This window comes from Rana temporaria, chromosome 4 (assembly GCF_905171775.1).
Source record: "Rana temporaria chromosome 4, aRanTem1.1, whole genome shotgun sequence".
NCBI lineage: Eukaryota > Metazoa > Chordata > Amphibia > Anura > Ranidae > Rana > Rana temporaria.
In genome coordinates this window covers 56,306,059-56,327,353 of record NC_053492.1, presented here as the reverse complement: position 1 = coordinate 56,327,353, position 21,295 = coordinate 56,306,059, and the positions used below count along the sequence as shown (strand labels likewise).

Genomic DNA, 21,295 nt, shown 5'->3' with positions numbered 1-21,295 from the left:
GTTTTTGCCTAGAACATTTTATTTAAAAAAAAAAACACACACACCAACATGGAAAACTTACCTGCTCTGTGCAATGGTTTTGCACAGAGCAACTCCGAACCTCCTCTTCTGGGGCCCTCCGCCCCCCTTCCCCAACACTCCAGGCTTCTACTTTTCTCTGTGTGCCTCCATAACAAGCCACTTGCTGTGGTGGGCACACTTGCGGGCTCGCTACCAAGCAGCACTGTGTGTGTCAATGGACACACACAGTGTGGCTTGGCTCTGCCCTGGCTCCCTCCTCACAGTATTTGATTGACAGCAACAGGAGCCAATGGCTCCTGCTGCTTCCCAAGTCCCTGTGAGAAGAGGAGAGGATAGAGAAGACCTGAAGCTGGAACAACGCTAAAATGCCGACAGGCTCAGGTAAGTGTGGGAGGAGCAAACAGTCAGTGGGGTGTTTTTGACATTAATGAAGGAATGCATTGCAGTAAAAAAAACTTAGCCTTTAGAACCACTTTAAAGTGGAACAAAACTCTCATTCAGCAATAACTATTTCTAACTCTTATGCTCCTAGCATTAGTAAATAGATAGGAATCTATATTATATTATATTTGTTGATTTTTTTTATTTATTCTATACATTTCTTGAGTTGCTTCCTGGTCAAACATTCCATGAATCTTTATGGACATTTTTTACTTTCCTCTGGAAGAGGGGCTTTCTCATCTAAATACACCATCCTGTATGCAAGCCTGAGCCAAGGGCAGATGGATTCCAGGAAGTAAATGCTACATGAATTATATGCTTACTCAAAAGGACTGTGACTACAAATGTTAGGCAGGCACCGACATTGCTAGTAAGGGAATTAGGAAATGAAGCCTTGCGGCTTCACAGCCTGTTTCCTACTGCGCAAGCTGTGCTGTGCGTTCTGAGTGGTCCTTGACATCTTCTGAGACCTGTGTGTCTCCCAGAAGATTGCGGGGGGTAGGAAGAGGGGCTGGACATGGCGTAAATCACCAGAAGTGGGAGCAAATACCTGTATTAGACAAGTATCTGCTCCCCCCTCCCCCTGAAAGGTGCCAAATGTGACACCGGAGGAGGGGGGGGGGGGAGCAATCCGGACAATGGAAGTTCCTTTTTTGGGTGGAACTCCGCTTTAAAGGTAAACGTGTCATAACAGTAACCTCTCCTGCTGCTTTTTGAAAAATGTGCAGAAGAAGGCGGCATGGAAAGTCAGTAATAGGGAAAGATTAGCTGCAGGAAGACCACAAGCAATACTGGTGACTAAGGATGAGCTCTGGCGTGTTCGCACAACCCACGTGCAGAGCCCGCCAGGAAGTCGGCACTGTGCTGCGCTAATCACAGGCAGTGAGACATTGTGCCGATGCATGGCTGCAGAGATCAGAAAATGTCTCACTGCCTGTGATTAGTGCAGCGCAGTGCCTACTTCCTGGCGGGCTCTACGAACACGCCAGAGCTCATCCTTACTGGTGACAAGTCCTCTGTCTTCTCTCTGCCCATCTCCCCCCATAGTGCAGACCCTCTTTATTGGTCATTATAAGGAAAAGATTCAAATGGCTCTATAAACACTTTCTGTAGAATGGTCCAATTTAATTCTGTGACGTCAGATGACCTTCATGTAGAAATTTAATTACCAACAATCTGAACAATCAAATGATTTGTATTCATTCAATCTGCTTATCCAGATTGCTTGTCACAACATGATTTCCACATTCATTCCAGAGTTTATTTTCCAAAAGGCCACGGCCATCCAAAACGTTCAAGCATGTCTGATTTTTCAGCTGACATTTAGAAGGTCTTCTTTGATGGTCATTCATGCAGCATAAACATGCCAATACTTTAATAATCCATATCCCCCACACCCCCACTGTATTAACATAAATCCATCAAAGGTCTATGGACATCTAAAAGTGAATCTCCACCCAATCGTTTTATATTTGTAAACTAAAAAAAACAAGTGATGCTTAGATGGTCTAGTACAGGGGTCTCCAAAGTACGGCCCGCGGGCAACATCCGGCCCGCCAGGCCATTTTTTCCGGCCCGCAGCTGGAGTCCTTTGTCCACCTGTTAGTTGTGGAACCTGCGCTGCATATTCGCCCCCGACAAAATTTCTACCCCGTCGCCTGTTTACCTACCGGGAAGTGCCCCAGGCGTCGACCGGGTTCTCCCCCTTCAAACTCCTATACGGGAGAAAAGTCCGGGGACCCCTGGACCTCATACAGGAGCACTGGGAGGGCAACACAGGAGAGGAAGGGATCCCAGTTTTGCCGTACGTGCTGGAGTTCCGGGACCGCCTGCGGACACTGACCGAATCAGTTCGGGAGAGCCTACAGGCGGCCCAGAAACTACAGAAACAATGGTATGACCGGGGAGCACGAGATAGGAACCTGGAAGTAGGGCAAAAAGTATTAGCCCTCAGACCATCCAAAAAGGACAAGCTACAGGCAGCGTGGCAGGGGCTATTTAAAGTGGTGGAACGGATTAGCGACACCACCTATATTGTGGCCAAATGTTCGGATGAAAGGATCAGGTGAGCCTTTCACGTGAACATGTTGAAACCGTACTTCAAACGATCCGAGGACGTGGCCGCTATCTGTGCCCCATCCACTGATGATAGTGAAGGACTCCCCTTACCCAACCTGCTGGCAGCTAACCAAGGTACCCTAGAGCAAGTTGGGTTGGGGGAGAAACAAAATCTCACACAGCAGACGGACGCAAAACAACTGCTGCAGGAACACGATGGGCTGTTCTCGGTCCTACCCAGGTAAACCTCTGCCGCAGTACACCGGGTGGAGACCCCATTACAACAGCAGCAGCCGTACCGTATCCCGGCAGCAGTACGGACCAGCATGTGGAAAGAAATCCAAGAAATGTTGCGTTAGTCCCTGGGCGTCCCCGGTGGTTTTAGTACCGAAGCAAGACGGTACGACTCGTTTCTGTATTGATTACCAGAAACTGAACGACCGGACTATCACTGACACATACCCCATGCCACGGATCGACGAATTGCTCGATCGCATGGCCAGCGGGCACTTCCTAACTACCCTGGACCTGTGCAAAGGGTATTGGCAAATTCCGCTAGACTCGGCCGCCATCCCCAAGTCGGCATTCGTCACTCCATTCGGGCTATATCAATTTCGGGTAATGCCTTTTGGGATGAAGAATGCCCCGGCTAAGTTTCAACGGATGGCGGACAGACTTATGGAGGGAATGCAGGACTTCGCATGTGCCTACCTAGATTATATTGCCATCTAGAGCGGCACCTGGGAGGAGCACCTGTCGCACTTCGCTTCGGTATTTCGGAGGTTACAAGAAGCCGGCCTCACCCTGAAACCCGAGAAATGCCATGTGGGCATGGCAGAGGTTCAATACCTAAAAAAAAATAAGTAAAATAGTAAACGTTTATAACCAGGCTCATACTTACCACCCAGAGGCGATTTAGTTTGCATGTGCCGCGCTATATAAGTTTTCATTCATTCAAACAGCAAGCCAAATTCAACTGTCTAACTGTATATGTTAAAAGCAGAGGATTGGTTGCAACCAATCCTCTGCTTTTAACATATACAGTTAGACAGTTGAATTTGGCTTGCTGTTTGGGTGGCAAGTATGAGTCTGGTTATAAACGTTTACTATTTTACTTATACTACTGTTTAAAAACGCATCTCATTTAAAGTCCCAAAAACCCCTTTTTTTTGTATCCAATAGGGATGGAGGCGTGTGTTTTTCATACGCCTCATTTAAAGTCCCAACCCCAGTTTTCTTCGAGGTTCAATACCTAGGGCATAGAGTAGGGTCTGGGAAACAGCGTCCTGAACCCGCGAAAGTGGAGGCCATAGCCAATTGGCCCCAGCCCCGCACCAAGACGCAGGTACTGGCGTTCCTAGGCACCGCAGGGTATTATAGAATGTTTGTCCCGGAGTATAGCACCTTAGCAAAACCCCTCACTGACCTGACCAAAAAGTCCCTACCCAAGCCGGTAGCCTGGTCCCCGGAGTGTGCAACGGCGTTCCAGGGACTTAAGACGGCTTTGAGCGAAGCTCCAGTATTGGCGGCCCCAGACCCTAACAAAACATTTCTCGTCCATACAGATGCCTCCATGTTTGGGCTGGGAGCCATTCTGAGCCAAGTGGGGAAAGACGGAATGGAGCACCCGGTAGCATACCTCAGCTGCAAGTTATTAGCTCGGGAGGTCAGCTATGCCACCGTGGAAAAAGAATGCCTGGCTCTAGTATGGGCCTTAAAGAAGCTCCAACCGTACCTTTATGGCCATGCCTTTATCCTACTCACTGACCACAACCCCCTCATCTGGCTCAACCGAGTCTCTGGAGACAATCCGCGGTTGCTGCGATGGAGTCTAGCGTTGCAGCCCTACAATTTTATACTGCAATACCGCCCGGGCAAGCAGAACGGCAATGCGGATGGGCTTTCCCGCCAAACCGACTTGGAAGTATAATTTTGTTACCCAGACATCTCCTAGCCAACCCGGCAGGGTCTAGGCGGGTATGCTGACCCATGGAACTAAGGGGGAGTATTGTGAAGAAAATAGACTTTATTCTGTATTTTCTCATAGGTTCGGTTTGTTTTTTTAAGAACCCCTGGACCGATCTGGGTGAAATTTGGATATGTTGGTCCCCCAGATCGGGGCTATCAGGGGATATGTAATTGTAGGGATACCTTGTGTGGAAAGGGGTGTTCCAACTTTTGGGAAAATTGTGTGCTCTCTGCCTGGAGATAATTGGTTTATTCCTTAACTGATCTCAATATCTCCCAGGCAGAGAGAGGGCGGGTGTACTATAAAAGCTTGCTGTGGTAATGTCGACTGCTACTGTCATGTAAATGAACCTTAGTCTGGCTCTCAAGAACCTTTTGTTGTGTGATGCTAATTGACTCTGTATTGTGTGAATTTCTATTGATGATAAATGTGTATTGTATAGCAGGTGAGAAGAGCTTATCTCGGAGTCACCTTGTCTGGGTAAATGATTAGTAATTAGCTCATGCAGATTATCCCAGAGTCAGAAAGTCTGTCTCCTAAAAGATGTGTATTGGAGGCTCGTTAGTACCCATTGTATGATGTTGTGGGTGGAGTGCGTCATTGTCCATCTGATTACTGCAAGTATACTTTTTGGTGTATATAAGAGCCAGCCTTCTCAATAAAGATTGTATATGCCTGGTACATCCTTCATGAAGTCTTGGCTCATGTTTGGGGGAATATTCTAACCATTGGGAAGAATCATCCTGGAAACTGCATTCATCTCCACTATCCCTCTACCTCCTATGGTAGCGATAATCACTTATGCTCGGCGATTGAGGGATGGAAAGAAGGCCGCAGTACCATAACCACTGCAGGTCTTAAAATATAGCGTCTTCAAAATAGGGGGTAGATTTATGGCATTTTATTTATTTTTATTCTTTTACTAGTAATGGCACCAATCTGCGATTTTTATTGTGACGTAACATTGCGGACGGACACATCGGACAGTTTTGACATGTTTTTGGGATCATTCACATTTATACAGCGATTAGTACTATAAAACTGCACTGATTACTGTATAAAATGTGACTGGCAGGGAAGGAGTTAACACTAGGGGGCGATCAAGGGGTTAATTTGTTCCCTAGTGAGTGATTCTAACTGTAGGGGGAGGGGACTCACAAGGGGAGGAGACTGATGTGTGTTCCTCTGTACTGGGAACACACATCGTTCTCCTCTCCTCTGACAGGACATGGATCTGTGTGTTTACACACACAGATCCATGTTCCTGCCGTGATTGCGGGCAATCGCGGGTTCCCGACGGACATAGCGGGCGTCGGGCACGCGCACAGGGTCCAAGCGATGCGGCGGGAGCGTGTGCGCCCCCTAGCCACATCGGAAGCACCCGGAGGGAGGGAGGGAGGGTTACCGCCAACGTCATTTTACAATGACTCGGTAGGGAAGGGGTTAAGTAATGAGCTATGGTAATAAACTGGCAGCAAAGGAGGCCTGTGGCAGTCCAGCTATGATGAGCCTACAGGTCCCAGCATTCCTCTCTGCTTGATCGCAGCTGGAGAGACACAGCAAGAATAGGCATGACCTAATGCAATGCGCTTCCTACAACCAGAACAATGAAAAAAATATTACATTATTGCCATTTTCGCTCAGCATACACCATAGGTATGTGAGCGGGGAGAGCAGCTGTGTATTTATGCAAAGTCTACATTAATAAAAGGGGATTTAGAGTTATTGCTTTGCAGGTTACAATGTAATAATTGAAGTATTAAAGCTGTTCTATAAATACCTATGAAGTATACAAATTATAAACAACAATAAGAACACACAAGCAGTCTGTCAAACAGATTAAACCATCTATCTGGGCCCGCTGTTTTTTCTTCATTTTACAAATGCATGTTTTAGATACATTTTCAAATTACATAAAACACTTATTTTTTTAAATAAACGTGAAATACAGAAACGCGAAATACTGAGTGTCCCCATGACATACAGTGTGTAATGCGATTCTGGGCTTTCTAATCAAATAAGAAAGCCAAGCACTATTTGTATGTTTGTTGCTGGTGTTCTGTCGAGAAGTGCCCCCCATCTAATAGTTCCCGGGACAAACGGCGCATACTGGTTTGATGCAGTGTTCTGTCAGATTAGCAAACCCTCTGAGATTAGCAGGCTTGCTGCTACTTTTAAAATTAAACATCTAAACAGTCAGACGGATTTTTAAATACTGTATTTCACTATATAAGCTGAGTTTACTGTTAAAAATAGGTGTGAAATGGATGACTCCGGTGGGTATAATAAATTGTCTGCATCCTGCCTTCTCACTGTATCCTTACTATGGACGCGTGCGGGGTGTAGCAAGATGGCAGCGACAGAACGTCACTTCTGTTACAAAATCTGACAAAACACCTGCCTCTGTATAAGTAACTAATCAAAAATGTTCCACCTCCGTTGACAGAGCAGGTCCCTTACCTAAACCAAACCATTCTGTAGATTTTAAAGCGGGGGTTCACCCTTAAAAAAAAATTCTAACATTACATTGAACTCACTTCCGACATTGACAGTATGCCGATTCTTTTTTTTTTTTTTTTTGCCGTACATACCGTTGTATCGTTATTTCCCCCCCCCCCGGCTTCCGGGTAGTGAATCCCGTGGGAGTGGGCGTTCCTATGCACAGGCTAAGTGATTGACGTATGACAAAAGCTTCCCCAGGGCGCATACGGCCGCGTCACGAGTTTCCGAAAGAAGCCGGACTGCCAGTCGGCTCTATACGGCGCCTGCGCACCGACGTTCGGCAACTCGTGACGCGGCCGTATGTGCCCTGGGGAAGCTTTTGTCATACGTCAATCACTTAGCCTGTGCATAGGAACGCCCACTCCAGCGGGATTCACTACCCGGAAGCTGGGGGGGAAAATAACGATACAACGGTATGTACGGCAAAAAAGAATGAGCATACTGTCAATGTCGGAAGTTAGCTCAATGTAATGTTAGAATTTATTTTTTAGGGTGAACCCCCGCTTTAATAAGTGAAAGAAGATCAGATAAATATTGGAGAAAGCAGAGAAATAAATAAGTGCTAGTTGTATTTACCATGGTCACATAACATAAAACTCTATTATAGTTTTAAAAAAATAAAAATGTCTTAATGCGTAAACCAACTTTTTTTTATATCTTCATGCATTTTTATGAATAATTCAGGAATTTAGCCATTTTGCTGCAGACAAAAGTGATGTCACTTCCTCTTATATGACATCACTGGTGCTTGGCAACTGGAGGTTCTGATACCCAGTGTTCCGTCAGATTAGGTGACCCGAGAAAATTGTGTAACGGAAGTGACGTTCCGTCACGGCCATCTTGGTACACCCAGACTGAGCCATAGTAAGCCCACAATCTAAAGTCGCCATGAGGACATCTTTATACACCCACCGAAATCTTGCATTTCACACTTATTTTTACCACTAAACTGAGCTTTTATAGTGAAATACAGTAGGGTAGTATCCCATAGGCTTGGACTTAAGCCCTGTACACACGGGCGAGAATCCCGTCTTAAAAAAAAAACGTTTTTCTCGACGGGATTCTTGTCTAGCTTTCCTTGCATACACACTGTCAAGCCAAAATCTTGTCATTCTAAAACGTGGTGACGTACAACACATAGGACGGCAGTATAAAGGGGTAGTTCGATTCCACTGGCGCCACCCTTTGGGCTGCTTTTGCTAATCTCGTGCTACTGTGTGTTAGTTAATGTTTGGTGAGAGACGATACTCGCTTTTCAGCCACGTGCTTTTCAGTCCGTTACAGCGTGACGAATGTGCTATCTACATTACGAACGCTAGTTTTACCAGAAGGAGCGCACCCGTCTCATACTGGATTCTGAGCATGCACGTTTATTTTAAGACTCGGAAAAGCATACACACAAACTGTTTTCTCGTCGTAAACCAGTCCGACGAGAAAATAGAGAGCAGGTTCTCTTTTCTTTTCTCGTCGAGATTCACAACAGTTTTCTCGACAAGAAACCATACACACACACACAAACTGTTTTCTCTGCAAAAAGCTCTGCCAGCAGTTTTCTTGCCGAGAAAACCGAGCGTGTGTACGAGGCTTTAGGCCCCTTTCACACTTGTCCCACGATTTTTGACTGCAAAGTAGCATGAAAAGTCATTCCCCATGATAACAATTCATATTAGTACGACTTCAAGTAGTCCCTGCACTACTTTGGTCCGACTTTGATGCCAGTTACACAGGCATTCCCTGAAATCTTGCGCCACGAAGTCGCAGTAGTGTGAAAGAGGCCCTAATCTGAAAGCAAGCTGTCACTCCCATCAATTTAGCTGTGGCCAGGGCATTCCTCACCCTGAAACCCTAACAAAAGGGGAAGGAATACCAACATCATTGAGATAATATGGCCACATATTTTCAACATAAAGTCAAGATCAAGAACATGGGGACATGAAACTCAACCTAGAGAGGAGTTGAAATAATCCTAGAATGTACTAAATTGATGCTTGGAACAGACTTCCAGAAGAGGCGTACATCAGTAAATAGTAGGTGAATTTAAACAAGCCTGGGACAAAAAGGAAGAAAGGAAGAAACTTGATGGGTTGATTTTTTCTGCTGTTGCTTCTCCAACACTATGTTTCTATGCAACTCTAAGGGCCGGTTGACACCTGAATCCCACAGGAATGTGTGCCGTGTTCCTGTGTGTTCCCATCTGATGCGATTTTGCAGCCCATTCATTTGTTTCTAAGCACCATATGGACCTGCATCGGTCTTGATGATGTCAGAACCCTAGACAGCTGGCACATAGTGGAGAAGATGCTGCAGGAACTGGTATAGCAGCGCAGAGCAACAGGTAAGAAAATCTACTTTTCCATGCCCTCTAGACCTAAACGACCAGTTAATCCTTGCAGTGCGTTTCCCAAAGTTTACCCTATGCATGGTTCATTTCAAAAGTAGATAAAGTCCAAAATTATTTCATTAACTTCCAATGTTTTTTACATTTTAGCCACATCATGCCTTTTTGTTATTAGGTGGGAGTTTTCGTTTTGTTACCGGCCATGCTCCCTTTTCACATACCTTTTTGAGCTTCTCAATTTGCAGGTTGCGGACAGACGTGTTATCAATAGCAAGGACCTCCACAGACTCTTCCTTTTCCAGCTGGTACTTATTCACCCCGACAATGACCTCAGAAGCTGCCAAATTTAAGAACATATTTAGTGAACAGTGAGAAAAAGCCTGTATTGGAGAGACACCACTTCGGATGAAAGAGCACAGGGAGCACATTTGGACAGCAACAGTTTTACATACACTAAAAAAATGTATTTTGACTCCAGCTAATCAGTTACAGCAATATATATATATATCTTTTGGGATAGAGGTTTTATATACAGAAGGGGGTAAAATAAAGATTTGATCCCCTGCTGATTTTCTACATTTGCCCACTTACAAAAAAAAAAATGAAGGTTCTAGAATTGTTATCATGGGTGTGTTTTAAATGATAGAGATAGAATATCAACCAACCCCCCCCCCCCCCCAAAAAAAAAACAACACATGATACAAATGTTATAAATTGGAGTCCGATGAGTAAAATAAGTATTTGCTTCCCTACCAACAAACACAATTTCTGTTTCCCACAGGCTGGCTAAAGTATATGCTCATGTGGTGCATAGATTAGTCCTGACTATTTAAGATAGTGCTCCTAATGACAACTCATTATGTGTATAAAAGACACCTGTTCACAGAATCTCTTTCTTCCATTCAAAGTTTACCATCATGGGTAAGACCAAAGAGATGTCCAAGGACGTCAGGGACAAGATTGTAGACCTGCACAAGGCTGAAATGGGCTACAAGACCATCAGCAAGAAGCTTGGTGAGAAGGAGACATTTTTTGAAGCGATTATTCACAAATGGAAGAAATACAAAATAACCATCAATTGTCCTCAGTCTAGAGATCCATGCAAGATTTCGTCTCAGAAGGATGATCATGAGAAAAGTGAGGGATCAGCCCAGAACTACACAGGAGGAGCTTGTGAATGATCTCAAGGCAGTTGGGACCCCAGTCACCAAACAAACCCTTGTAACACAATACGCCGCCATGGATTGAAATCATGCAGCACCCGCAAGTTCCCCCTCCTCGAGAAGGCACATGTACAGGCCCATAGTAAGATTACCAATGAACATCAAAATGATTCAGAGAAGGACTGGAAGAAAGTGCTGTGGTCAGATGAGACCAAAATTGAGCTCTTTGGCATTAACTCAACACGTCGTGTTTGGTGGAAACAAAAAGGCAGACTATGACCCCAAGAACACCATCCCTACAGTCAAGCACGGAGGTGGAAACTTTGGGCCAGATTCACAGCCAGCGGGCGCAACGTAACTTTTCTGATTTAAGTTACACCGCCGCAAATTACACAAGTTAGTGCCCGATCCACAAAGCACTTACCTGGAAATTTGCGGCGGTGTATCCTAAACCAGTCCGGCGCAAGGCGGGCCAATTCAAATGGGGGCGAGTCCCATTTAAATTAGGCGCGCTCCCGCGCCGGACGTACTGCACATGCTCCCGACGCTATTTTCCCGACGTGCTTTGCGTGAAGTTACGATGCGCCGAGGTTTTGTGAATCGCGACAGGTAAAAAAAAGTTGCGTCGGGAAAAAAAAAAATGTAAAAAAATTTGACAGCGACGCGGGAAAGACGGGTACACTTTTACATGGTGTACTAACTTTACACTTTGTAAAAGGTACCCTATCTTTGCGATGGCAAACTAACACTTACGGCGACTTAACGAAGGGAAAAAGCTTTGTGGATCTCCGTAAGTGCTAATTTGCATACCCGACGCTGGATTACGACGAGAAATGCCCCCAGCGGCGGCCGCGGTACTGCATCCTAAGATCCGACAGTGTAAAACAATTACACCTGTCGGATCTTAGGGATATCTATGCGTAACTGATTCTATGAATCAGCCGCATGGATAGAAACAGAGATACGACGGCGTATCAGCAGATACGCCTGCGTATCCCTTTTGTGAATCTGGCCCTTTATGCTTTGGGGCGTTTTTTTTGTTGCTAAAAGGGTACAGGCCGACTGCCGCATTTAGGGGCCATGTATTATAAAATCTTGGATGAGAACCTTCTTCCCTCAGCCAGAACACTGAAGATGGGTCGTGGATGGGTCTTCCACAAAGACCCAAAACATACCGCCAAGACGAAAAAGGAGTGGCTCAAGAAGAACCACATTAAGGTCATGGTGTGGCCTAAGATGTGTTCTGACTTGATCTGAGGAAGGGCGTAAGCCTGAAACGGATATCCTCATCTACGTCTGAATATCTTGAATACTTTTTTGGTTCTCTATGTTGATTCCTGTGACTGCTGGCATATCGAGTTCACCCGTGTGCCTGTCTGCAGTGTTGGAGAGGATTACAGACCAGGAGTGGGATCATTTTTATGGGCTCGTTAAAGCTTGCCTCTGGTAAGCGAGCAATCTGTACGGTGGTGGTGTGATTTTGGTGCAAGATTGATGTCACCCGTCTTTCTTCCATTCACGGCTCCATTTATTGTATGCTGCACTCTATCAATCATTGGATAGATCCATCATAATTGATTTTGTTGGACTCTTCTTTATGATTTTTTAATTTGGTTTAGCTTTTTGTCATACACACAAATTGATTTTTTAGTTTTACATATTCATTTATAATTTATTATCACATGTTTAGTCAATATTTAATCATTTTTTTCACATAATTATTTCACTTAATTTGCGCAGCTCTTCTTTATTATTTTGGTTTACTATATGTGTGGTCTCACATTTAGAGCTGCTGCACAATTGTTTCTTTGGTAGTGCAGTGTATTTTTCTTTATATGGTGTGGCCTAGGTAGTCTCCAGACCTTAACCATATAGATAATTGATGGAGGGAGCTGAAACTTCGAGTTGCCAAGAGACAGCCAAGAAACCTTAAAGATTTAGGGCCAGATTCTCGTAGAATGGCGTATCTATGCGGCGGCGTAATGTATCCGATTTACGTTATGCCACCGCAAGTTTTTCAGGCAAGTGCTTTATTCACAAAGCACTTGCCTGTAAAGTTGCGGCGGCGCAGCGTAAATCACGCGGCGGAATTCAAATTCGGCGGGTAGGGGGCGTGTATCATTTAAATGAAGCGCGTCTCCGCGCCGAACGAACTGCGCATGCGCTGTCCGTAAAATATCCCAGTGTGCATTGCTCCAAATGACGTCGCAAGGACGTCATTGGTTTCAACGTGAACGTAAATGACGTCCAGCCCCATTCACGGATGACTTACGCAAACAACATAACTTTTTAAAATTTCGACGCGGGAACGACGGCCATACTTAACATTGGCTGCGCCTCATATAGCAGGGGCAACTTTACGCCAGGAAAAGCCTAACGTAAACGTCGTAACTTTACTGCGTCGGCCGCGCGTACGTTCGGGAATTTGCGTATCTAGCTAATTTGCATACTCAACGCGGAAATCGACGGAAGCGCCACCTAGCGGGCAAAAAAGAAGGTCGGACCTTAGGGAAATCTATGCGTAACTGATTCTAAGAATCAGTCGCATAGATACGACGGCCCAGATTAGGACTTACGACGGCGTTCTTAGCGATGCGCCATTGTAAGTCCTTTGAGAATCTGGGCCCTAGAGAAGATCTGTAAAGAGTGGACCAAAATCCCTCCTGAGATGTGTGCAAACCTGGTAACCAACTATAAGATACGTCTTACCTCTGTGCTTGCCAACAAGTGTTTCTCTATCAAGTACTAAGTCATGTTTTGCTTGGGGGTCAAATACTTTTTTTACTCACTGAACTGTAACTCAATTTATAACATTTGTATCGTGTTTTTTCTGGATTTTTGGTTGATATTGCGTCTCTATCATTTAAAATACACCCATGATAAAAATTCAAACCCCTTAATTTCTTTGTAAGTGGGCAAGCTTACAAAATCTGCAGGGGATCAAAGAATTATTTTTCCCCACTGTAAATAAGAAGTAAAGAAGTGCTTGGATGGCCGCACTCCAAAAAATGATCTACTTTATCTCAATACAATGATGCAATAGTGTAAGGCAGAAAACAGACACAGTAGGGGACCGAAAGCTTTTCCGTCCCCCACTGTGTTGTTTTCTGCCTTACACTATTGCATCATTGTACAGATATCTTCAATAAAGTGGATCACTTTGGAGTGCGGCCGTTCAAACACTTCTTTGCTTTCTATTTATATAAAACATTTATCTTATAAAAAGAAAAAAGGGGGGGGGGGTTTCTGTAACTGCAAGCTGGGTCTCCACCCAAATGGAAGGTGTGTGGGGAGTTCTTAGAGAGCGGATCTGAGGCTGTGTACTTTTTGCTTTCCTTTTACATAAATAAATAAAAAACGGATCATTTAAAGCACCCCTGTAAGTGGTAAATGGTTTGTCCCATCCCTGAAACTGCAAGAGAGCTTGTTCTGTTGAAAAAACAGACTTATTGGCTAGATCACCAGAAAAAAATAGAAGAAATGAAACAAATACAGCGATTACATCTAAGAATTGGCAAGCTGCAATATAATACATTTTTGCTTTGGAGTTTAACCACTTGACGCCCAACGCACGACTATTTACGTCCGCAAAATGGCACGTATAGATGGGCGTATATATACGTCCTTGCCTTTGCGCGGGTCGGGGGTCCGATCGGGACCCCCTCCGCTGCGTGCGGCGGGCGGATTCCCTTGGGGAGCGATCCGGGACGACGGCGCAGCTATTCGTTTATAGCCGCTCCGTCGCGATTGCTCCCCGGAGCTGAAGAACGGGGAGAGCCGTATGTAAACACGGCTTCCCCGTGCTTCACTGTGGCGGCGCATCGATCGTATCATGCCCTTTATAGGGGAGACACAATCGATGACAGCAGACCTACAGCCACACCCCCCTACTGTTGTAAACACACACTAGGTGAACACCAACTCCTACAGCGCCCCCTGTGGTTAACTCCCAAACTGCAACTGTCATTTTCACAATAAAGAATGCAATTTAAATGCATTTTTTGCTGTGAAAATGACAATGGTCCCAAAAATGAGTCAAAATTGTCTGAAGTGTCCGCCATAATGTCGCAGTCACGAAAAAAAAAAAAAAAAAAATCGCTGATCGCCGCCATTAGTAGTAAAAAAAAAAATAATTAATAAAAATATCCCCTATTTTGTAAACGCTATAAATTTTGCGCAAACCATTCGATAAACGCTTATTGCAATTTTTTTTTACCAAGAATAGGTAGAAGAATACGTATCGGCCTAAACTGAGGAAAAAAAAATGTATATATGTTTTTGGGGGATATTTATTACAGCAAAAAGTAAAAAATATTGCATTTTTTTCAAAATTGTTGCTCTATTTTTGTTTATAGCGCAAAAAATAAAAACCGCAGAGGTGATCAAATACCACTAAAAGAAAGCTCTATTTGTGGGGAAGAAAGGACGCCAATTTTGTTTGTGAGCCACGTCGCACGACCGTGCAATTGTCTGTTAAAGCGACGCAGTGCCAAATCGCAAAACCTGGCCTGGGCATTTAGCTGCCTAAAGGTCCGGGGCTTAAGTGGTTAACCAGCCCAGCTAAACACGAAAAAAGTAAAAACAGATGCTAAAATAAAAAAAACGTGCTTTTCAAAATGTTTTCCACGGGCAGATGACATGTAAATAGTTCTATTCCATACCACTGTGCTGCAAAAGGACACAAACTGACAAAAGTGGACTGAAAATAAAACTAGTATGCAAGAAAGCCTTTATAATGCAGCCGTCATCTTACAAAGAGAGCCAATAAACAAAGGCCACCAATGCGAATCTATATTGCAGAACAATTTCAGGATAATATTGATTTTTTTCAGTACAAGAAATAACAGAAGGTGGAAAAACGTAAAAGTGTTCCTTATAGATTACAGGTACAGCACAGTGATGTGCACAAGTATCACCCAATAGAATTTTTCTAGCAAGGATACAAACCTATGACACAATGCTGCCATCTACTGGGCAAATCTGTAATATGAAGTCAGTTTCTGTGATCGTTTATTACTCATGGTGGGGGGACGGCTGACCATGCAGGCATGGTCCCTTGCTGCGATTATTGAATGCATTTTTAGGAATACTGAAAATCAGACTGGATCTACTTTAATTCAGCTGTGTATGGTCACTGTACATTATATGGAACTGACCCATGTAATCAAACAGTGATGAACACGTCTGCCTGGCAGCATTGGGGTCATTGGGTCAAATCCCAACCACAGGGCAACCTGCCTGGAGTTTGCATGTTCTCCATGTGTGGGTTTCCTCCAGATACTACGGTTTCCTCCCACACTCCAAAGACATGCTGGTAGGTTAATTGGCTCCTGTCTAAATTGGCCCCACTATGTGTGTTATTGAATGTGAGTTAGGGACCGTAGATTGTAAGCTCCTTGAGGACAGGGACTGAAGTAAATGTATAATATATATATATATATATATATATATATATATATATATATATATATATATATATATATATATATATATATATATATATATATATATATATATATATATATATATATATATGTAATGTGCTGCGTAAATTATTTAAACCCCTTTCATGGGTCTCCCGCTGGCACTTTTGGCCTCTCCTCCTGCTTAGTGCCCCTATAGTAAGCTGCTTGCACTGGGAGTGTTTGCTCCTAGTCGGCTTCCATTTGTCTAGGAGACACACACCCAGCCCAGCTCAGCCCCACCCCCTCCTCACTGGCTGTGATTGACAACAGCGGGAGCCAATGGCTCAGTCAATGAGGAGGGAGAGACCGGGGGAGATGCTGCTCTTTTGCACATCACTGGATCGTGACCAGGCGCAGGCATTACAATGGGGCTGAGGGGGGGAGCTGCACACTGCAGGTTTTTTACCTTCATGCATGAAAGTAAAAAAACCTTCACTCTTTAGAACCACTTTAATTATATTACATAGGGGACAAAAAGGCCCCCATGTGATATTATTATTTTGTGACAGGTTCTCCTTAACGAGAGGTCAGAGGTCTTTTGGACCCTTGCTGTCTCACCTGCCATTCATTTAAACTAATGGAGCAAACATCGTGGCCTGGTGAATGTGATGTCCGCCAGGACCTGACGACCGCTCCCCAGAGAGGCAGAACGGCAATCTGCCTATGTAAACAAGGCAATTCGTTATTCAGACAGGGGAGAACACATAGATCCTTGTGTTCCTGCTAAGCAGAAACACTGATCTCGGTCTTCATCCAGTCAGAGCAACCCCCACACAGTTAGGAGGCACTCCCTAGGGACACACTTAACCCTTCGATCCCCCATGGTTTTAACCCCTTCCCTGCCAGTGTCATTAGTACAGTAACAGTGCATATTTTTAGCACTGATCACTGTATTGGTGTCACTGGTTCCTTAAAAAAAAGTGTCACTTAGATGTCTGATTTGTGTCACAGTCCCGCTAAAAATCACAGATCGCCGCCATAAAAGAATAAAATAAAAAATCCTATAAATATGTTCTATAGATTGTAGACGCTATAACTTTTGCACAAACCAATCAATATACGCTTAAATTATTTTTTACCAAAAATATGTAGCAAAATACACATTGGTCTAAATTGATGAAGAAAGATGATTTTGTATATTTTTTTAAATGGAATGCGTTTTATAGCAGAAAGTAAAACATTGTTTTTTTCAAAATTGTCGTCCGTTTTTGGTTTCTAGCGCAAAAAAAATAAAAAAAAATATGCAGGAGGTGATCAAATACCACCAAAAGAAAGCTCCATTAGTGGTGGAAAAAAAACATAATTTTTTTTTAGGGTACAGTGTCGCATGACCGCACAATTGTCAGTTAAAGTAACACAGTGCCGTATCGCAAAAAAATGGTCTGGTCACGAAGGGGGTAAAACCTTCCGGAACTGAAGTGGTTAAATTAAAACATTACCAGGCCCAAGCAAGCAATATTGCTTACTGTATAGGTCCTGACCCAACTCTAGAAAAGTGAAACCTGATGATTACAGGTTCCGGCATCTGCAGATCATTGCTTCTTTGTCTGAAGAAGGCCGTTGCATTTACCTTTATGAAACTTATCCAGAAACAGAACAGGGGATGGGCGAGCAATGCAGGAGGGGAATCACAAGAGTGTCAGCAGCTCAGGTAACATGTTACTCACAAAGAGGGATAGTGGTAAAAAATACACATTGGGGGCCATATTCTGAGTAAAGTTACGATGGAGTATCTCAGGATACTCCATCGTATCTCTCTTTTTTGGCCAGTGTATCTATGCGAGTGATTCTTAGAATCATTTTTGCATAGATATGCTGAAGATCCGACATGTGTAAGTCACCTACACTGTCGGATCTTAAATGTAATTACTCCGCCGGCCGCTAGGTGGCGTTCACGTTCAGGTCTCATTTGTTTATGCAAATGAGCCTGATACACCGATTCCCGAACGAATTCGCGTCGCGTAACCGTCGCTTACGTCGTTTGCGTAGGCGTAAGGTTACCCCTGCTATATGAGGGGTAACCTTACGCCAGTCCCACGTAGGCCATGTTAAGTATGGCGTCGGGTCCGCGTCGTGTTTTCCCGTCGGGTACGTCGTTTTACAAAGTCGTCCGCGAATACGACTTTACGTCAATGACGCACACGTCGGCGTCATTGACGTTTTACGCCGAGAACTGGAGCATGCGCACTGGGCTGTTTTAAGCCCGGCGCATGCGCAGTTCGTTCGAATCGGGGGCGCGCTTAATTTAAATAGAAGCCGCCCCCTTGGATATACGTGGGGATACGCCGGGCCAATTACACTCCGCCGCCCCAAACTACGGAGCAAGTGTTTGTGGAATACAGCACTTGCTCCTTTAGGTTGGGGCGGCGGAGTGTAAATGGCTTACGCGCCGCCCGCCTACTTTATTCAAGAATATGGCCGTAGTCTTTTTTGTTGTTGTTGCTGCTCCCTTCCCACCACCATACCACAGGAAGTAGGATGGGATTGCATCAGTCCACATATACTGTATAAAAGTATTTTCTAACACTCACCTGAGTCAATTCTGGCCTGCCTCCGGGCTGCGCACTCCTCAATGCGGAGCTTGGGGATTCCCTCGGCCACAGCTCTGGCCATGCCACCCATTTCTTCTACCTCCTCAATCAGCTGCTCCGCAGAGAACAGGTACAGAGTGGATACAAGTGTCAATAATAGTATAAAAACACATTAAGATAAACAGAAAAACAGATTGGATTAAAGCCCAATTTATACCTTTCAGTGGGTCTGTGGTCTCACTGCATGGGCAATAATAGCTCATTTTGTCTAAGAGAGTAGAAATAATTTTATTTACCCGATTCTCTGCTCCCCTGGAAGAGGGCGCTCTTCCAACAACTGGCATTGGACTCTGCATCATCACATGCTATGGACTCTGCTCTGGTCATGATGTCAGGACTTTAGGCCGATGGACCGTAGATGATATTACAGGGACCAATTTAGCTGCTGGGAGGAGCTGACAATCAGGTAATAAAGCGCTTTTTAATTTTTCCTCTCTGCATAAATGAGCACTCAACCTTTGCCGTGCAGACACAGCCGCACTGCAAGGGATCATTTTTTATTTGAGTTGGACTTTGAAACATTAAAAAGGCCACTTTAGTCAACAATGAAAATCTTGCATTTAAAACAAAAGCCCAACATAGCCTGCCTGCTGAATAGCTCTATCCCTCGCTCCACCAATCATACTGTCTTACCTGCCTTGGGCCCCCTGGACATTGGCACTCCCATGTTTAGCTCTTCTAAACATAAGTGAAGTTATCTAGGAAGCATAAAAACAACTTTTATGACATCCAGATCACTTTTCGCTGTGTTTACATTACGGTATAAATGTGTCTAGGTACGGCATTACCTGCATGGAGTTTAGTCCTCCCTGTGCCCGCGTAGGTTTCCTCCCGCACACCAAAGACATGCTGGTAGGTTATTTGGCCCTAGCATGTGTATGAGCAATGCTGGCCATACACAGTTAGAAAATTGGTCAACATTTTTTCGATACATGCGATCATTCAACTTTTGGAACGTTAGTGGGCTTGCTAAGCCAAGTTTTATGGCAAAAAAAATAAATAAAAACCACACGAACCACCAAGTCGTATTTTTTAAGCCTAAATATTCGGTTTGCCAAACCTTAGTAGTGGAATCATTTGAAAACCATAAAAAAAAAAAAAAGCACATGCAGTTGTTAAAATGTAACCCTGGCTCGTGTAGAATCTAGCGATGAAAAATGTACCGTTTATGTTGTTATTGATTGATAATTAGGAGACATATCTTGATACAAGTTTTTTTTTTTTTTTTTTTATTTAAGTGCATGGTCAGCTTTAGGGACCTAAGACTGTAAGCAGGGGCTTAGCTACAGGGGTCACAAGGGTCGCACTTGCGACCTGGCCTCATACCCTAGGGGGCCCTGTACAGCTGAATAGGAGGGGCGGAATATAGTGGAACCGATTCCCTCCTGCAGCCACTGAACACCTGCTTCTCCTCCTTTCCCTCCTGCAGGCTTTCAGCGGCTACAGAGGCCGAGAATCAATTTCTCTATATGTTACTGCCCTGTCGCCCCTCCTATCCAGCTTCCCTCTGCCACCCCCTGGACACCTCTCCAGTCCCTTGGGAACACACATTGACCTCACTCCAAGCAATCATATGCTCTTAAGTTCGGAGTGAGACATCCCTGAGCGGCCGAGATCCCAGTCACTGAGCAGGTGAGAGCTGTGAAGATAAGGCCCTTGCCACCATGGGGGGCCTCAGTGGAAATGCTTGCTGCAGGACTCTGAGCTGAAAGCATCTCTCTCATACAGCCCAGAGCCTGCACTGACAGTTCCCCCGTGTACACTGTGGGGAGTGTGAAGCCAAGCAGCAGAGTGTGATCATTCAGCTGCTTAGCTTCACAGCCCCTGCAGTGCACACAGGAGGTGAGGGGTGGGAGGAAAAGGAGGAGATTAGCTCTTTTCTCTACAGTCTGCGGGGGGGGGGGCTGTCAAGGCAGGCTCTGGGCTGCAAGAGAGAGATGCTCTAAGCTCAGAGTCCTGCTGATAGGCACTGATAGACAGCATTGGTGAGCACTGATAGGGAGCATTTATGAGCACTTATAAGTAGCACTGATGGGCATGATTACGTGACATTGATAAGCACTGATAGGTGGCACTGATAGATGGCACAGATGAGCACGAATGGGACAGTACTGATGATCAGGGCACCGATGATCAGAACCCAGATTATCAGCGTAAATAATGTACTGACAGTGTTGCTGGTTAATGGCTCTCTTTTCCTCACACAGGCACATCGTGGGAAGAAAGGATTACCGATAGCCGGCAAGTCTGCTGTGGTTAGACCTTTACCGTGATCTGTGATCAGCTGTGTCATGGACTGTGCTGGATGGACACCCCAGGTGGCACGAGGGAGGCAGGGTTCCGGGAGGATGTCCATGGACACCTTCCCAAAGTTAGAAGCCTGGGGCTTGGATGGAAGGGAGGGGGGCCCATTATGGTTTCTTGCATTGGGGCCCTGAAGGATCTAGTTCCAATTTTTATTGTAATCTCCTTGTTGGCAGGGACTGATGTGAATGTATGATCTATGTAAAGCACCTGTAACAGCAATAATAATAATAATTTAATCTGGTTTACGACAATGCAAAATCACCACTTAGGTTGGGTTCACACCTATGTGAATTGGATGTGGGGGTTTTTCCGCATCGAATTCGCATAGCAGGAGAATGTGACCGGCTCTCTATGGAGCCGTTTCGCATATCTCCGGGGCGGCTGCGGAGCGCACTTCACCGCCTTTGGCTCCATTTCAGGGCTAAATTTAGGTAAAGATT

The 21,295-nt window shown here is 44.7% G+C and overlaps 1 protein-coding gene across 1 annotated transcript in view; it reads right to left on the bottom strand.

The window, feature by feature from the left end:
* The window catches only part of MMUT (methylmalonyl-CoA mutase), a 155,929-nt gene that overhangs the window by 118,878 nt on the left and 15,756 nt on the right, over positions 1-21,295 (bottom strand). The window contains exons 7-8 of the mRNA XM_040348429.1: positions 18,489-18,600; positions 9,551-9,666 (exon numbers count right to left, since the gene is read on the bottom strand). Coding sequence (XP_040204363.1) covers positions 9,551-9,666; positions 18,489-18,600 — 228 coding nt within the window. The remainder of the gene's footprint in view (positions 1-9,550; positions 9,667-18,488; positions 18,601-21,295) is intronic.